This window comes from Lathamus discolor, chromosome 5, assembly GCF_037157495.1.
Source record: "Lathamus discolor isolate bLatDis1 chromosome 5, bLatDis1.hap1, whole genome shotgun sequence".
In the NCBI taxonomy this organism is placed as follows: Eukaryota; Metazoa; Chordata; class Aves; order Psittaciformes; family Psittacidae; genus Lathamus; species Lathamus discolor.
The window spans coordinates 33,358,750-33,377,222 of NC_088888.1; the positions used below are offsets into that span (position 1 = coordinate 33,358,750).

At 37.7% G+C, this 18,473-nt stretch overlaps 1 protein-coding gene across 4 annotated transcripts in view; it reads right to left on the reverse strand.

The window, feature by feature from the left end:
- DISC1 (DISC1 scaffold protein) overlaps positions 1-18,473 on the reverse strand; it is a 200,698-nt gene that overhangs the window by 104,539 nt on the left and 77,686 nt on the right. For all 4 annotated transcript variants that reach the window (XM_065680273.1, XM_065680272.1, XM_065680271.1 and 1 more), the window contains exons 7-8: positions 15,960-16,014; positions 11,262-11,364 (exon numbers count right to left, since the gene is read on the reverse strand). In XM_065680273.1, coding sequence (XP_065536345.1) covers positions 11,262-11,364; positions 15,960-16,014 — 158 coding nt within the window. The remainder of the gene's footprint in view (positions 1-11,261; positions 11,365-15,959; positions 16,015-18,473) is intronic.

Genomic DNA, 18,473 nt, shown 5'->3' on the forward strand with positions numbered 1-18,473 from the left:
AGCAAATTTAACCTTATACATACAGGAACACTGTCTTTAAATTACAGATATAATTTACAATTTTGAAGAAAACCTGTTCCTAAGGGTCCATACTTCAAAAAATGTCATACTGTAATTCACTGATCACTACAGTGTGATCTGTCAGACCATTTCTTCTCTTGGAGAACACTTCATCTTGCAATACTTTTAAAATAGATGCTATCAATCTACTAGAACCTGAATATTTCTTCTTGAACAAAGCAGCACTATGATGTTGCTCCTAACAAGAATCAGAAGATTGCTTATAAATGACACACAGCATTTCTTAAACGGCATGCAGCCTGTGCAAGGACTGTCAGATGTTCTTCTGAGAGACCATACTTGAAAGTCACAACTCTCCAGTTCTGGTTCTCCCTGAAGCATAAAACCTCAGACACAGGCAGAATACCTCAGTATCACCAGCTCACACTGCTCTGCAGCTTTTAAAAATGACTGGCTCCTTTGGACAGGGATCCAGAGTCAAAAGTTCAATTCCCAAGTGGTTTGCAGTATAGCCAAGCAACATTTGCCCACTTGACCTTTCTGAATACCTTTTTTATAAGAACCTGAGAGGAATGTTTCCTTACTTCACAGGGAAGCCTTGAGTATATATAGACAATAACAGTCAGAGATGCTCAGCTATTAAATTATTTTTAAAGAGAAGTAGAGTAACTATTACAAGGCTACATTTATACAGATGAACCTGTGTGTTTTCAGTGATTCAGTTGCTTGGCTTCTGAAGTACATGCAATGACTTTAGACTCCAGAAATAACTATAACACCACCAAGCATTATTAAGATATAAAGATGTCCTTTGGCTTTTGTTTCTGGAATATTACAAGATGTTGCATACACTCAAAAGAGCAATTTAAAAGTATAGTTTAGAAAATTAAGACATAACCCAAAACATTAAATCCACATCAGAGTATTCTAAATTGTGGCTTTACATCTTTTTTACCTGGTGTCTCAAGAGTGCTGGTCACAAAGTCTTAAACAGGAATGTTTTGCCTGCTGTTCAGTTGCTTCAGGACAGAGGAGCAAGTATTTACACTGGTCAGAAACCACTGTCAGCTGCTGAGAGCAGCTTCACTCCTCCAGAATGTAAGAGTGAACAGAAGCACTTCCAGTAAATAATTACAATCATCCTCCCTGAGGAAAGAAGCTGCTGCAAACTGAAGTGGCTGTATGGAGACAAGTGCACCAAAGGGAGACTGCACTTCCAAGGATTTTGAGAAAAATGGTATCAAACAAGATAAATTTAAAGACTGTACATTGCAAAGTATGGTAGCCTTTGTTTCATTTTAGTTTAGTCCTAAGGCTATGGTAGTTTCATCCGACCCCTTTTCCCCACTTAAAGCTAACACTTTTTTGTTTCTATTTAAGAGTTCAAAATTCTCTGATTTCTATTTCTCAGCTAAAATCCTGTTTGCCAGTTCTGTCTTACAAAGACTTCTACAATTAAATAACTATAAATATGCTGTACAAACAATAGGCTCTCATGGCTTACCAGTGCATTTATTGGGAAAAAATAGTGCAATTTTTGTTATCCGAATCTGTCACATGTTCCCAAGCGGGCAAAACACAGCAGCAAGAAAAACAAGACAAAAATCATGGGGAAAACGGCAATGATTCAGATGCTTCTAAGGCAACATGACATACAGTTCAACAGACCACCTTTATTCACCTGAATTCATCCCAAGCATCAAAGCACAAGAGCCTTAATAAAACATGAAGGCAAGAGATTCTTCATTAGAATCTGGGACCTGCTCTTGCATTTTAGAAGTCACCAAGAAAAGTAGTATGATATTACATATTAAAGTTTTATATATACTGAATGGATCTTAATTCCCAGAGGGAAATTTTATATCAAAACTGAGGCTATGAGGAAATGTCATTAGATACATACCCAAAATCCAAAACACAGGTGCCTGATGCAGCTACCCATGACAGCAGAAGTGTCTGGAAGTCTGCCTTGAAAATTCAGAAGAGTGTACACAAACTCATGCACCACAAGTGCCATGACTGAGCTCCTGACCTCAATCATAGCAACCAAAATAGCTGCTTTCTAAATGCCATGAGAAGGTTGATTTAAAAATTAATATATAACGTCTAGCTGCCAGCATTAAAAGACATGTCCTTTTAGGTTGGGGTTTTTTTATTTATTTATTTATTTGTTAAGAGACAAAGTCACATTTAATGCTGTAGACACATTCTGAAGATGAGTCAAAATATTTTTTTCTGCTAATACCCTGAAAATGCTGAAATTCTTTCTTTTGATGATAAAATTATTTTTCCTAAATGAACACAGTAACTGTTACTTTGTCACGCACTCAGAGCTATGTTTTATATAGCCATACCACTGGGAGAGTTCTAGCTGGGTGATACAATACAAATAAAGTCAGTCCTAATTCTTCCCAGGAAACTCAAAAATCACTGAAGCTAACGGAACTGTTCACACACAAAATCTGTATGGAGACAATAAAAGTAAGGAACTAATTAGTCTAAGATCAAAGCTTAGCTTTTTGTCTAAACCAAGACAGAAACAGGGATTTTATGAAATGGACTGAAGGGCAAAATGCTACTTTTCCCATCCTTTATCCTGTCTCACAATGATGCTTCCTACCAATGTGTAATTTTAGCCACTTCATGCATGTTCATATTAACACATTGGGCACAAACTGGTACACCAAATGCGGAAACCCACGAATTCAGAAAACTGTTTATAAACCTCCAGGACTGAAAGTCTGATGCTTTATCAGAATCTTAAATCTATTCCATTTCAACTTGAATACATGGAATCAAGACTGCTTGGGTAATCATGGGAAGTAAAGTTGGGGTCACAATAAAATCTGAAATCGTTCACATGAACTCAACCAAACTGATTATACTTCTACAACACTGAAAAGTCAATTTTTAACTTTCCAGCTAATTCAAAGTATCCAGTGCTCTTATCAGGTTGAATTACATGTTTGCAGTACACTGTCATAAGGAGCTGAGTAGATACACTTTACTTTCAAACAGGCTGAAAGGTACCATTACCTCAAAAGACAGCAACAAAATCCCAGTTCAAACTTCCTCCTCAATCTTACCCTCTGGGGCTATCACTTCATATACATCCTTCATAACCCACTCTCTACAGAGGGTCATATCAGGTAAGCTCCAGTGGCTTGATGTGAATGCCAAAAACACCAGCCAAATCAAACAAAACAACCCACACTGGGAAAACCAAAAAAATTAAAATTATCCCCAGGCACAAAGTAGCTATATAACTGCTTTTATTCACTGAAAACATAAGTAGAATATTTATTTTCCTCTCTTCCCAGAATTTTATTTGTATGGCTAGAGTAAATAGTGCTCTGCATATCAAGTGTACTTTCTCTATACAGTTACATGCCACAGACTCAAGTCCATTATAACAGCTCATTGTTGGGTTTTACTGTATTGGCCAGATTGTTGCCCATTTAGTAGCCTTAAGCTAACATATGAAGTTGTTACCATTTGCCAAAACCAAACTGACTAAAAATATGGTAGACTAAAAATCTGTCCCATTTTGTAAAAGCTAAACATGTTATCATTTAAGCTTTATTAAATATTTCTCCCCTTCAAAATGTAAGGCAAAGATACTGGCCCATAAGGCTTTTATTCCCACTTTTTCGTGTATTTATGGCAGAAATTACATAAGCTCTTAGTTTTCATCATTTACACTTGAAGTAGAGTGGTACGCCCCACCCCTACTGAAACTATGTCCAATGTAGTATGAGAAAAGGAGACATTTTTCCATTCAGAGAAAAGAATACATAATGGACACTGGCTTGAATGTAGGAAAGGCTAGACCGGTCATTCTTTATTATTATTCATAAGCTAATTCTTCATAGACTAACACCATTACCTTTCATAATACATAAGAAAGTGAAACCTTCTATTTTAGCTTAAGGCATTTGCTGCCATGGTATTTATCAATGGCACTGGAATTCAAGGCTGAAAATCCTCTACCCTTGTGATTAATGAGAATACAAACTGAATCCAACACCAGGAAAAAAGGAAAAAAAAAAAAGAAAATAAATATCATTCAGCTGTTCACAAAGAAAAGAGAAAAACCTAAAACCATGACAGATATGTGAGATTTTGGAAGTGCTGCCATTGTGTTTGCACCACTGAAAAAAAAAAAAAAAACAACCCAAATAGCAAATGAGGGACAGCCTACCATCTCCTAAAACATTTCACAAGAATTCCAGCATTTCTGAATTACAATTATTGTTTTAAGCAATAACATGTGCCAACACTTTCATGAAGCATAATGCAACTGAATGATTGATGTGATCTTGAAAGGTAAAGTAAGAAAATCCATCTAGAAGCAGGCAAGAGACCTCATAGACATACATTTGAAGGAGAAATTCTCTGCCACAGAAAACCTCTTGTTACTACACTGAACCCATCACCATCGAGCAACCAGGAACCAACACCTTCCCTCCCACCCACCCACCCACCCCCCCCAAGAAAAACTGAGGGAGCATAAAACCTCAGCAATAATAAAATTTCAAATCAATAATAACAACTCAAAGGCTCAAGTGAAAATTATCAATGAGAAAATGCATAAAAAGCTATAGAAAAAGGCAGAGGTTTTAAAGAGAGCAATTCAGCAAGACTGAGACACAACCTGTTCCAAGGAGCAATAGCTACTGGTGACTGTCAGGCCACCAGATTCCCTCAAGTACCTGCACCGGGGGGGTGATAAGTATAGCCCAGGAGCACATTAGTCCCCGCAATTTACTATGTGCATTAACCAGTAAATGGTTGTTGCAAGTCATGTATAATTTCTTAAAACATCATAAAGGACGCCCAACTGAAAGTGACTCCAAGGCTCACCCAATAGCACAGGCACATGAGCACACAAGCTTCCCTACATAGTCACTTCCCCCACCCCATAGCTCCCACTCACACTTTTCAGTCTCTGGTTTTTACATCTCCCCTCTCTCCTGCCTTGGCCTCCACCCATTGCTGCTACCAGCAGAGAGGAAGGAACATGCCGAGAGTTGGGAAACAGCCCAGACTTGATCTCCATGATCTTGAGGGCTGCAGGAAACCATTAACTCCTTTTTAACCAACCAGGCCACGAAAGAAAACCAGAGAAGGATGAGAGAGAGAAGTATTCGTGCCACCTAGGTTTAGGCACCAAAAGCACATGCACTGGAATTCTGAGGTTTCTCAACTTGACTCCCAGACAGCCAGTGGAAAAAAGTGACATCACTGCCCCCTTCCACGGACTGTACAGGGGTTCTCTTGAATCCCCTCCAGATCACAGAACAGCCTTTTTCCATGGTGCGAGAACACCTTCCCTTCACAGAATCATAGAATTCTAGCTTTTACCATCTGACATTTCTCCTTTGAGCACAAAACCCTGGAAAAGGAACAGCCAGAGAGACTACTTGACCTTCCCTCCTGCTCCAGGGATAGTAGCTTAGGTAACAGGAAAGTAAAAGAGTAAGTTGTTACATGACTGACTGCCTTTTGCAACAGAAGCAACGATTTTCTGCTGTCTGGTCATATATCATGCTGGAACTCCAGCTACAACAAATTAGCTTGAAGTTCACTGAAAGCCAGTAACATCCAGCAGTCTCATTTGGAAATGAGCTGAAAAAGACAAACAGCATAGCTGTCTCAGGTCTGTGTGACTGTTTGAGAGTTGAGTTTGGGGGCATTACGTATGCCAAAAACTGCATCACTTGCACCCATACACAGTAGCAAATTTTACTTCATGGAGTATGAAGTGACTGTTGTGGGAAGACACTCCAATATGCAGTATTGTATGCTGGAGACAGACAATGCAATAGAGGCATGAAGAAGAATTAATCTTAATATGCCCCTGAACCATTAACCCACACCACTGCCACAAGCAAGAATCTGCATGTGCGGAACCAGCTATATCATCTGTCAAGGCACAGAACTCAGACTCTAATTCATCAAAAAAATTAAGCCTTCATAAGCTTGGAGGCTTTTTTGTTACAGGTCTTTTCTGAGACATGCAGAACTTGCCCTAAACGAACATCAAAGAGTCAACAGTTGTAGCGTTAAGTTTTGTGGAAATACAGTATCTAGTATTTATGTCATATGATTTATAAACTATATTTCTACACTAACACAAGGAAAAAACCCTTTTTGTTGTACCACTGGAAATCATCCCACAACAGCATTTCCAAGCAGCTCCCCCTTGCAGGTATTTAATGAAACAGAGATAGTGCTAATCATAGGATGATGACACACAATCTCTCACCAGTATAGATGGTTTTAAGAACAAAAATGTTTTAATTTTTTTTAACTACTTACAAGTCACCTCATCGTAACTTCTGTATTTGGATACGATTTGTGTTTGCAAAGACATAAGGAAAGTTTTAGGCTGAGAAAGTTGGGGCTGATCAGCCTGGAGAAGAGAAGGCTGCGTGGAGACCTCATAGCAGCCTTCCAGTATCTAAAGAGGGGCTATAGGGATGCTGGGAGGGACCCTTCATTAGGGACTATAGTGATAGGACAAGGGGTGATGGGTTAAAACTTCAACAGGGGAAGTTTAGATTGGATATAAGGAGGAAATTCTTTCCTGTTAGGGTGGTGAGGCATTGGAATGGGCTGCCTACGGAAGTTGTGAATGCTCCATCCCTAGCAACGTTCAAGGCTGGGTTAGACAGAGCCTTGGGTGGGATGGTTTAGTGTGAGGTGTCCCTGACCATGGCAGGGGGGTTGGAACTAGATGATCTTGAGGTCCTTTCCAACCCTAACTATTCTACAATTCTATGACTAATGACATGCATCTCAGATAACTACATAACAAACGCAGCATTTCATTCATGCCTGCTTAGCTCCCTGCTAGCCACTTTCTGCCTATGTAGTCCAATGCTATTAGGCATTCTCAAGAGGAAGAAAAAAAAAAAAATCACATAGACCTATGAAGACACTGTAAAATGTATCAAACAACATCTTTTATTATTCAAATATAGGAAACATGAAATGATGACTAACAATTCATTTTAGCTTACAAACTCTCTCCTATTCCCAAATTATTTTCTAAGGAAAAATGAGAAACACACAATTTCTCATATACAATTTGCTCTCCTGCAAAACAGCCCAAAGTAGGTAAATAAATTTTAATAATATTTCCACAGTTACATACACATTCTTTTAGCATATCATCCTATCTGAATTTTCTTACTGCCTTACGATTATTTCATCTGCAATTTATTCCCCCAAAACATTTCATGCTCAATAGACACACAATGCTAACAAAAAACAGAGCGTCATGCGCTGTGCTCTTCTTGTAACTAATGACAGAATTCTTATAAGCATATTAACAGCTACTGCAATAAGCAACTGTTACAATAATCACATGCAGGTTTCTAAGCGCTGACATTAAGGTGTTTTGTTTCAATAAAAAACAACCCTACTAGATGCTAAACCATAACATTTCATCGATAAGTATTTACAAATGTGTATGTCAACAGTAACATCTCAGGCAATCAGGAGCACTTGTTAGCTATAATTAGCTGAAGCTACAGATTTAAAAACCATGAACAATATTATAAGATTCTACTAATTTCATCTGAAAAAAATTCTGGACTAGCATCTCAGGAGTATTAACTGCAAGTTATTTATCACAACAGGCAAACACCTGTAGAAGTAAGGGAGTTGTTGATATAAAGGATCCGAATTGTAACCATTGATAAAAATACTTCTTGAACGTTTGAGTATGCACTGCTTCTCCCTCCCCCCAAAATCTCACTCTGATTTAATGACTGTATTTATTCAATGGCTTTCAGTAATCAAAAGATTCACAAACTGTCTTTCTCCCCCAAACTGAGCTTTTTGCCTCTTTCCTAGGACAAAATAATAGGGAGAAGAGACGTTCACATATGTAGCATCATCTCTTATATCTTTACAGTATTATTATAGTCTTAAAATTAAAGGTATTGTTATTGACAGAACTAATAGAACTGTCATACTTACACTACATTAATTGTAGCGTTTTCCTCAAAAAAAGAAAAAAAAATCGGTTATATTCTTAATTTTCTCATGCAAGTACACCAGTACTGTAAATCAGTGTGTTTGGTATAGGAAGTACAGTTCACGTAGAATATAAACATTGCCCTGAAGCTACCAAGGTAGCCATTAGTGGATGAGTTATATTATCATGCTTTCCAAGTCATCACATCATTATGTCATTGCATGTAAGCTCCAAGTACGCATGTACCACTTAACAACTATATTCTTAAGCTCATAGAATCATAGGACACTTACGGTTGGAAAGGACTTTAAGATCATCAAGTTCCAATCCCCCTGCCATGGGCAGGGACACCTCACTAAACCATCCCACCCAAGGCTTCATCCAACCTGACCTTGAACACCACCAGGGATGGAGTGTTCACAACCTCCCTGGGCAACCCATTTCAGTGCCTCACCACCCTAACAGGAAAGAATTTCTTCCTTATATCCAAACTTTCCCTGTTTAAGTTTTAACCCGTTACCCCTTGCCCTATAGCTACAGCCCCTAATGAAGAGGGCCTCCACAGCATCCTTATATCTAACTTAACTTTTACGATACACTAATACAGACATGTGCAACTGCATTCAGTTACCTTTTTGCTTTGACACTGTTCCAAAAACCACTTAATTCTAACTGCTTCCTCAAGAAAAATGCTATGTTAAAGAAAAGTGATGCAACAGCTGTTTAGAGTTGATCTCAGTATCCATCAGTACTGTTGTCTGAGGTAATTGTTAGAACGAATGATCTGTTAGATATAAAAGCAGAAATAATAGACATTTATCCCTTCCTCATGCTTCCAGACTAAATTAAAACCTATATGACCAAACTTTATTATTACTGCATATTTAATATATACATTATAATTCCCTTTGAATTTCATGCTATTCCAAACCTGTCCCTAAATAATTGTGTATTACCACCCAGTTGATGATTCTCCCACCTTATAATGATTTAGTATACTCAGGCTGTTCATTAACAGTATGTTAGCTGCCTGACAGTTCAGGGTATACATAGGTAAAGTATCCTGTCTGAAACTTAACCAGCTCTTAAAAGGTTAAGACCTACTTCTTAACTATGCCTTATTCAAGAGGTGTCATTCATTTATGCCTAATACAAGAATATACAGAAACTGAATAATTCAGCTTTCTCTATATTATCCACTGCTCACTATTTTTGCCTTGTTAAGTTAAAAAACAGAAGAGGCTATTTTTATCTCTTTCTTCCTCTTTCCTCTTCGCATTTATAAAATCTTTTCTTCCCAACTTGCTTCTCTGCACACTGCAATTAATTCTGCACCCTGAGTTTCTGATTTTATCATTTCATGCTCTAAGACTAAAATATTTCCCTTCTTCCCTACCACACCCCCACCTCACCCCACCCCCCCCTGATTTTTTTTTGTTTTTCTTTCAGGTCTTCAGAGACCTATTTTTTTTTATTCCCATATTTCCCCCATATCCTCTGCACACTATTCTTTATGTAACATACACAAGAGCCATCACATCAAATAAATGCATCCATATCTTATGGCAAGAGAAAGGAATTACAGTATCCACTGTCACCAAATTACCTTTTGTCCTTGATTTTTAGGCAGTTCCCTCCAGAATTTTGCCTTATAACAACTTAGGACTGTATCACAGTCATTAAAATTCCCCGATATGAGAGTTTTTCAGGGTAAGAATTAAAAAAAAAAAAAAAAAAAGACAAAGAAACAATGCTTATCATCAGTACTAAGAAATAGCACTGACACTTCTTAAAAATGCATAGAAAGGCAATCATCATCCCAGTGCTGTGCAAACAGTTTATAGAAACATCGGCATTAAATTGTCTTTTGAATTCATTCCTGAAATAAGAAACCTCTTTTAACATCTAAAAGGTATAAAAGAGTTACGAATGTTTTGAAAATCATCCTCAAGTTGTCATTAACTCTGCCAAAGCTTTTGACTGAGGTACATATTTTCTGGCCAACTGCTTCCTGCTGGCAGCATGAAGCAGTTGCACGTCCAGTCTGTGGGATATTTTGTTCTCAAGAAAGTCATAAAATGGTTGGGGAAAACTTTGACCCTGTTTCTGAAAGCAAGGAAATTACCTACATTCAAACAGCCCACAGGCAGAGAAGGATGATTGTTCAGCTCACCTCTCAAAGCTGGACACAGAGAAATAGAGTTTCTATTTCAGAAAGTTGTTATTAGAAACAAGGAAAATGAACATGCTCAGCACCAATACAAGAGCTGGTCCTTAATCTCCTTTAGGCCTTTGCTCAAGCCTGATGTTATCCACTTCTGGCAAACAAACCATGTAACACCGCACAAGGTTCCATCTTAAAAAAATCCATGCGTGCCAGTGCTGGATTCTTGTATCTAATTGAGAAGGTAAATCACCAACACATAGCTACAATATGTCACCTCGACGTGTTAAAACCCTCTAGCCTTTCTTTACTTGGTGTAACACTGGAAAATGCCTTGTACTCAGGTCTACATTCCCCCCTACTCAGCTTCCTCTCTGAGGCAGGTGTCTAGCAGAGACACCTACTTACACACCTGCAAACAATATGTTGAACTGAAATAGAATAGAAAACCCACCTCTTCAAACTTAAGAGACAGAACTGTGCTTTGCCTTCTTTCATTCAAAAAACAGTGCAGTAATCCCAAATAAATGGTATGTAAAGCTGTTATGTATCAGGCTCTCTAATCACATTTCAGTGTTTTACTGGTTGTAAATAACAGGCAAAAGTGCTCCATGGACCAAATTGCTCTTTCGCTGCCGACATTAGTTGCTTAATGATCTGAACAGCAGAAGCTGCCTATTACTGTATTCCATTTAAAAGTGTCATTTAAAGCCACAATTGGAATTATTATGCCTTTTCTGTAAATATAGGCTTAGCTAGTATGTAAGTTATATAAGCATATAACTTGTAAGGTCCAGGAACATCTATTGATAATTACTTATCAATCTCACCTATGGAAAAATATGTTCTTTGCATGTTCAATGCCTACCACACAGCATCCTCTTTACCAGTATTTCCCAGCCACATAGAGGGGCCTGAAATACCTTACACAACACAGGACACATCCTGGTTACTCAGACTTGCCATAACTTCAAGCGATCTACATACAAGAACATCAACTTTCCTAGGAAGTCTCAGATATTAAAAGCTCAGCAAGTGCTCTAACACATCACTCATCAATGTTAGTCCTTTTCATTACTTAAAACTTACCTGAAACAGCCAGCATTTTTGCTTCAAGTAGAGCTGGCAGTTGTGTCTCAATATCACTCACTTTCCTCCTCAAAGTACTGCAGAGTTTCTGACTCGTGCAAACCTAGATCAAGGCAGACAGCCATGATATACAATTCATTCACTGTAAAATATAAGGCAATTTAAATGGGGCTTCAAATGTTCTTGGTTTACAGACACGACATAACATCATATAGCAAGGTAGAGAAGCTTAATAAAAGGTGATGCTTTTACAGGAATACCCAACACGAATCAAAATTTCCAGGCTTTGTCACACATTCTATCATAAAAATAGGGAAAAGTACTAGCATTAGCTACCTGCATGAGAAAAGGCATGTATCATTACTAGATACTGAGACTGCACATAGAAGAAAGGCCATCTTACAAATTCTGTGCCATTTCAGCATTAAGAGTGATGCCTGGAACAAAGCGTAAATAAGCCAGCATTTGGAGTTTAAGATGCCATAGCACAGAATGTACAGCAATTTTTATAAAAAACATAGGGTGCTGCTCATCCTAACTGAAAACAGGCCAGAACTGAAAACAGGCTCATCCTAACTGAGAACAGCCAGAATTAATTCTCTACACAGACAATGAATAAAGCTAAATCAGGTCAATACTATACTTTGTTTCACTATCAGGAGACACAGCTGACTGGGGCTCAGGTTTATGACTTTCCTCTCTTTTTTTACCTTTTTAACTGGAAGTTTTTTCAGCAATGAATCAAGATTGGTATTAAAAACATTGAGAGATAGGAGGAAAAATAAAAAAGGAAGTTACGCTGTTTCTGTACTTCCCATTTAAGAGTACATTACCACTGCAGAAGGACTTTAAACAGCATACAAAATTCGTACAATTCCCACATACTCAAAAATGTTATAGTGTTTCCTCCATGTTGCCTCATTTGTGAAGGAAAGCAAAATGAACAGGAAAATCCCTCAACAAGCTAAAGTAAATCCCTTGCTCTGAAGGCAGTCATCAAACACTAGCTTAAAATTGTAGCTGACACTTGAGAAAACATTGTATTCATTGGAACCAAGAGTAAAGCAATAGTGAACACAGGCACCAGCCAGTAATGAAGAGATGTGAAATGCAATCTACAGAGGAAAGTTTCCCTTTCCTACTTGTCTTCTCTGGCCACAAAAATAAGCGCATATACCATGCTGTGAACAGAAGCAGAGTTACCACTTCACTTTCTAATAGCAAAAGCCTACAGCTCTAATGGCTTACCTGTTTGTACAATTATAATAATTCAGATATGACACTAACTAAATCCCTTAAAAAAGATAAATACCCCCTTGCTTCAGCTGAGAGCATCTGTTAAACTTTTCCTTGAGTCAACAGAACTACCATGTTTCTTTTGATGCAGGCCAGGACACAGTTGGCTTTCTGTGCTGCAAGTGCATATTGCTGGGTCATATTGAGCTTCTCATCAATTAATACCTCCTCCAAGTCCCTCTCCTAAAGGCTGATCTCAATCCATTCTCACTGTAATGTCACCTGTCCCTGCCTTCCCTTTAAATCCTGACTCTTAAGCTCTTGATTGATCCTTTATCCATTCCCACACAGAGCACCATAGCTGGTCGACACAGAAGGCAACACCCTCTCTTTGTCTCCCCTGCCTGTATCATTCCCTTCCAACACTCTAGTCATAGTAATCTCCAAAATAAATCTGAAAGTTTTTAATGACTTCTTTCTAAGCAGTTCTCTCTCTTTAGGGGTACTGAATGGCTCAGTGAACTGCAATTAGATAGGGAACCTTTCAGCTCCAGGAAAACTGCATGAATATATCCCATGCTGGTAGTAACTTAAAGTCATTACCACTAGACAGCTGTTTGGCAATTATGCAAAATAAGCTGGGAGGTTTAATCAGTTTCCAGTGAAAACTGTCCAGTTTTGTAAGCACTACCATCAGAACAAAGCTCACTGGCACTCTTTATTAACGGGCAAAATGCAGGAACCAGAGGCTGCTCCTCTTAAATCACAGAGATGATTCTTCTGGAACATGAGATAAATACATTACCAAGCCTCTGCTTGTATCTATGTCACGTGTATTCTGTAAATAAATGAACAACATTAATCTTCAGAGCTATCACATGGCACAGTTCAACAAAATTAAATGAGCGACTAGAAGAGGCAAAATAATGTCACATCCTCTAAACTAATAGTACTGCTCAGACATTAGATCAGTTCTACTCTACAAGCTCCAATTCTTTTCATTTTTTTCCTAATTATTTTATCCTAATAACAGCTACAATTATTCATTACAGTAGCTTATTCAGCCACTAAGGAAAGTTTATTTCTTAGCTGACAAAAAACAAACATTCACAAAGCCAGCTTCCTCTGTTGCTCCCATTCTCCTCTAACCAGTCTGACTGCAAGCACCTGTGCCCCCAGCAATGCCCTTTCCCTGGTGTCAGTGACCAGCTCGGCTGTAGCCCATGGTCCAATATGCTCCAAGTCTAAAAAAACCCTCCCTTTCAGGGAAGTTCTTTACAGGCAAATATTACTTTCTTCAGTGGGTTTTTTTTTTTTTTTTTAAAGAAGACTATAAAAAAATACCCCAAAAAAAAAACCAAAACAACAAAACCACCCCACACAAAACCAAAAAACCACACACAAGCCATAAACAAGAGGCTCTTGTTCAGGAATATATCTTATGAGTTGTGTTCAGACACATAAATGCTACTCAAAAAAGCAGTCTATCTGAAACCAGTAGGATGCTGTTTAGCAAAGATATGTGGAATCAAGATGAAAAGCAGCAAAATATCAAAAGAAAATTTGCCTATTGTCATCCTCTTCCATCTTTCCAGCATATGATTTTAATCTAAGGCAGCAGAAACAGGGACAAGGACACTGACTGGAGCGCTGAAATTTACTCTTCCTCCAACCATTTCAAGGAAAAAATGATAGTAATAACAATTTTTTAATAACCTTCACATTTCTGTACAACAGCACTTTGGAAAGAAAGAAAAGTTTGCTTTACACTGCATAAAGACGACAATCCACCTGGATCTCCCATAACAGCACAATCTTGCCATTAGCAAAAGCAGATACTAATTTCTGAAGGGTGGTGGCGGATAAGGGGGATTTTTCCCTTCATTAGCAGGCAAATTTTAGCTTTTGCAGCCTCAGCTGAAAACAATACAGATAAGGCAGAAAAGGCCATAGAAATACCAGTGGCACAGGGGAACAAAAAGACCTTTGACAAAGCAGTGTTTTCACAGTGAAAAGGTTTAGAAGATCAGCTCTATTCAGCTTGAGAAAAAAATTAATAGGATGAGACAATCTGAATAAATAAACCAATAAATGATTTGGAGGAGTCTCATTACGTTCTTTCTATTTATCTTCTCTAATAAATAAAAGACATCACACAGGAATGGAATGAAATTAAAATAATATTTTATCTCTTGAATATTTAAAGGAACAAACAGGCTGTGGAATTCTACCTTGCAGACTTCAATTGTTATCCGATGTTTCAGTTCTTATTGAAAAAGTCTCTAGATACTACAGCTGTAAAATAAAACTTCAAGAGACACACATTTTCAGGGTAGAAGGTGAAATCTGGTTTAGCTTGCAGATGGCTTGAAATAACATATTACTAAGGTCCTGAATGTCTCATTCATTTTAGTAGATGAGCTGTAGGTCAATTACAATTTTTTCCTTGATACCTTATTCATAATAATTTAAAAAATAGGGGAAGCATCATGTTATAATGGTGTATAGCAATTTTTTTCCCCAAGATGTGTGCATAAAGCAAGGAATAGAGTAGAATAAGCTCAAAATTATGTAGGAAAGGAGGGAGGGGTATTGAGATGCAGCCTTCGAATAGTCTTTTGAACAGTGCATGCCAAAAGCATTGGTTGAGATGATTAGAAAGAATAGATTATAAAGGATAACATTTTTACTAATTTTGATGTGTGCTACTAGAGAAAGAACACAAAAAATAAACTTATTTCAGAGTACAAATTCATTACTGATCAAAAGCCAGAAATATTTTCCACTTCCTGTTCCATATAGACCAATATGAATCAGCTACAATAAATGGACCTTTTTTTTCTAGAGCTCTCTTGAAGCAAAAATGTTCTGTGGCTCACTAAAATAAGAAGAAAATTTTAGTATTCTCTTTCTCAGAAGGAGGCCATGAGAAATAAGAAAATTAAAGTATTAACATCTCTGGTTAGAAACAAAAGGTATGCTAAATATTTCATATCATTTTTCTTTATATTTTTAAAGGGGAATAAGAATGAGATTGCTAGTTTAGTACTAGTGTGGGCGGGAAAGATGGGTAGCTCATTTACGCTTTTCTTGTACACCAATGAAACCAGTCAGCTGGGAAAGTAAGAGGCTCTGTATGAAGAGCGAAAGCATTAAGTTGTGACCAGAGTTCACTTTCATTTCATGAAGCTGAGGATTCTTTTCCTAAATAGATATTAGCAAACATAAACCAAGAAACAACAAATTACTCCATCTGCTTCTTAAACGTAATCTCCGTGGCCTGTCCAAATATAAAAGCTGGGGGGTTTTTTGGAGTGTATGTTTAAAAATATTTATATGCAAAATCTGTTTAGAAGAAGTGCCACAAAACCAACTTTCTAAAACACAGACTATTTATTAAGATGCAAGCTATTATCTGCTTCTCAAAATATTTTGAAGAACTGAACACTGATGTGTACTTACTTTGGCAGTAGTTTCTTTAATGGACATGGTGAACGATTGCTCTTTTTCCTGAAGGCTAGAAGGGATTAAAATAAAATAAAGTGAAGTTGACTCTCTCTGCTGAACACGGTCTGCTAGACAAGACACATTTTCATATGGAACCACAGAGGCTTTAAAATGACTCATACTAACACAAAAGAGCCAATACCAAGATAAAATCTGTACATTTGGTTTTAGTGTTGCTAGTGACTAACCAAAATTTTGTCTACCCAATTTCTACCCACTTAATTCTGTTTGTTTGCAAAACAGTTCATACACTAGCTTTACAGTTCCTTATTGAGTGTATACGCATTTTACTTATCAATCACAATTATGATTTCTTGTGTAACCCCAGTATCTTAGAAGTTCCCAGCAGTGTCCAGGACTGATGCTTTGCTATGTTACCATCCAAACACCGAATATAAAGGCATTTCTGACATAAGGAGTTTGCAGTTAACTGTTCTCTTATAACCCAGTTTCCAACTCTGCTAGGAAATGTTCAACTACAGTCACTTGTTCTAACAGTAATTTTATATGAAATGTCATTACTCAGTTTAATTTCATGAAAACCTACAAAATATTTGTATCGAATTGATACAACCGTGGGCAGAAATTGAGGCATTGTTCATGCTTACAAAAAGAAATGCAAAGGTTTTTTTCATGTATAAAACCAAATAGGTTTATTATACTTTGATATTACCGAACCTAACATAAATATTTACCTTTGGTGCTCATAAGTAAATTCACAAGTTACATTCTTAACTAAAAAATAAAATAAAATAAAAAAATCCAAGTCAAGTCAAACATTAGGAGTTAGTATAGAGATTACTTTTTCAATTCTAATACTTCCCTCCCTCCTACTCAGCAGGCACACTCTTACATATAGTGTTCAATTACTTTATCACACACTATTTGGTTTTCTGTCAGACACCTCAATTCAATGTACCTGACAGCACTCCCCACAGCAGCATTACAATTCTTTTTAGCTGCATTATAAAAATTGTACTTCTTTCACAGCCTACTGCTAATATTCTTGCCAAAGAAAGAACTATTAATTTATTTCTGAGCTTTTCTTTAGTGTTCAGCACTGAAGTATCCAAACATTTCGGAAACATCACAGGGTTTACTTCAGTGATACTCCCTCAAGAAAAGGCAGTATGGTATTCATTTTAGAGGTGAAAGAAATAAGTCACTGTTATTCAGAAGGTTAAGACTGAATGCCCATTTCAACATGCACACTATCCCTGCTGCTACCTCCATGCATTTCAGTTTTCTTTTGAAAACTGACTCCTTCATATTTTCCAAGCATAGCACATACTGAGTCTTGTTTAAAGAGTCAGAATTTGTGTTAAGTCTGAAAGCCAAGCACACGAAGTTGAACTGGTGCTCAGTTACTGACCGCCTACAGAAAGGCTGGCACACAGGAGACAGCCCCAGAGGCAGAAATCAACTATCTAGCATATCATTTAATCCCATTAATGAGACAGCTATTTGCATCACTTTCCCTAATACCCTGCTTCATGTAGCACACACCTTTTCAATCTACAGCCAGCAGGGCCAGTCACCTCATTACCACCACAGCATGCAGGGGTCCCTCTAGCTCCAGATGAGGCAGTCCCCTCAGAAATAGCTCCTAACAGTATAAGTCAATACCTGTGTATGGCAACAAACAGTAATGTAGCTGGCTAGCTATGTAAAAGTGGTCTAACAACATTTCCCACATAGCAGTCTCCAATTTCTCTCTTTCTATAGCAATATATAGGCAAACCACAAAACATCACATGTGTAAGGATGCCACTATCAACTTCCTGCTTGCTTCTGGGCATGCTAGAGGGAATGAACTATTCAGCCATTTATTTTCTCAGGCTCTGGAGCTCTCAGTGACTTTCAGCATCTCCCACAATCAGTGTCTGAGCTGGTCAAGTTATGTAAAAAAGAGCTGGGCTTTGTGCACAGATGTCAAAAAGGAGCAGCAAGACTACAGTGTGTAATTGTATGAATAATGGGCGACTGACCCAATTGTTGTGAAAATGCCTTGTAAAATTCAACTCTAGAGACCCAGGCCATAATAAAATGTAAAGTGCAGTTATAGCCAGAAGAACAGTATAAAGATGGCACACCTATTTAACAAATGTCTTCCATGTGCCTTTCCTCTTATCTGCTTACTTTTCTTCACAGAAAGTCCCCCCGGTTCATACAATGTTTCACTTCTCTGCAGAACTCACACAGATAATAGGAAGAGAGATGAGTTTTTAACTTCTTTTTAAACCATAAATTTAAAACAGCATTACAAATTAAGGCCCAGTTGTAAAGTCTATATTGCTAACAAGGACGCACAAGCCCATGAGGACTCCCACGTCCAGGTACCGAGCGGAAAGAAACAGACTCTATACCCAGATTTCTTTTTTATGTGCATCTATCAAATCACTGAAAATAAATAAGGAAATTACACACAGTCATTACAATGACAGCAGAACTAGAGCTTTAAGACAATTT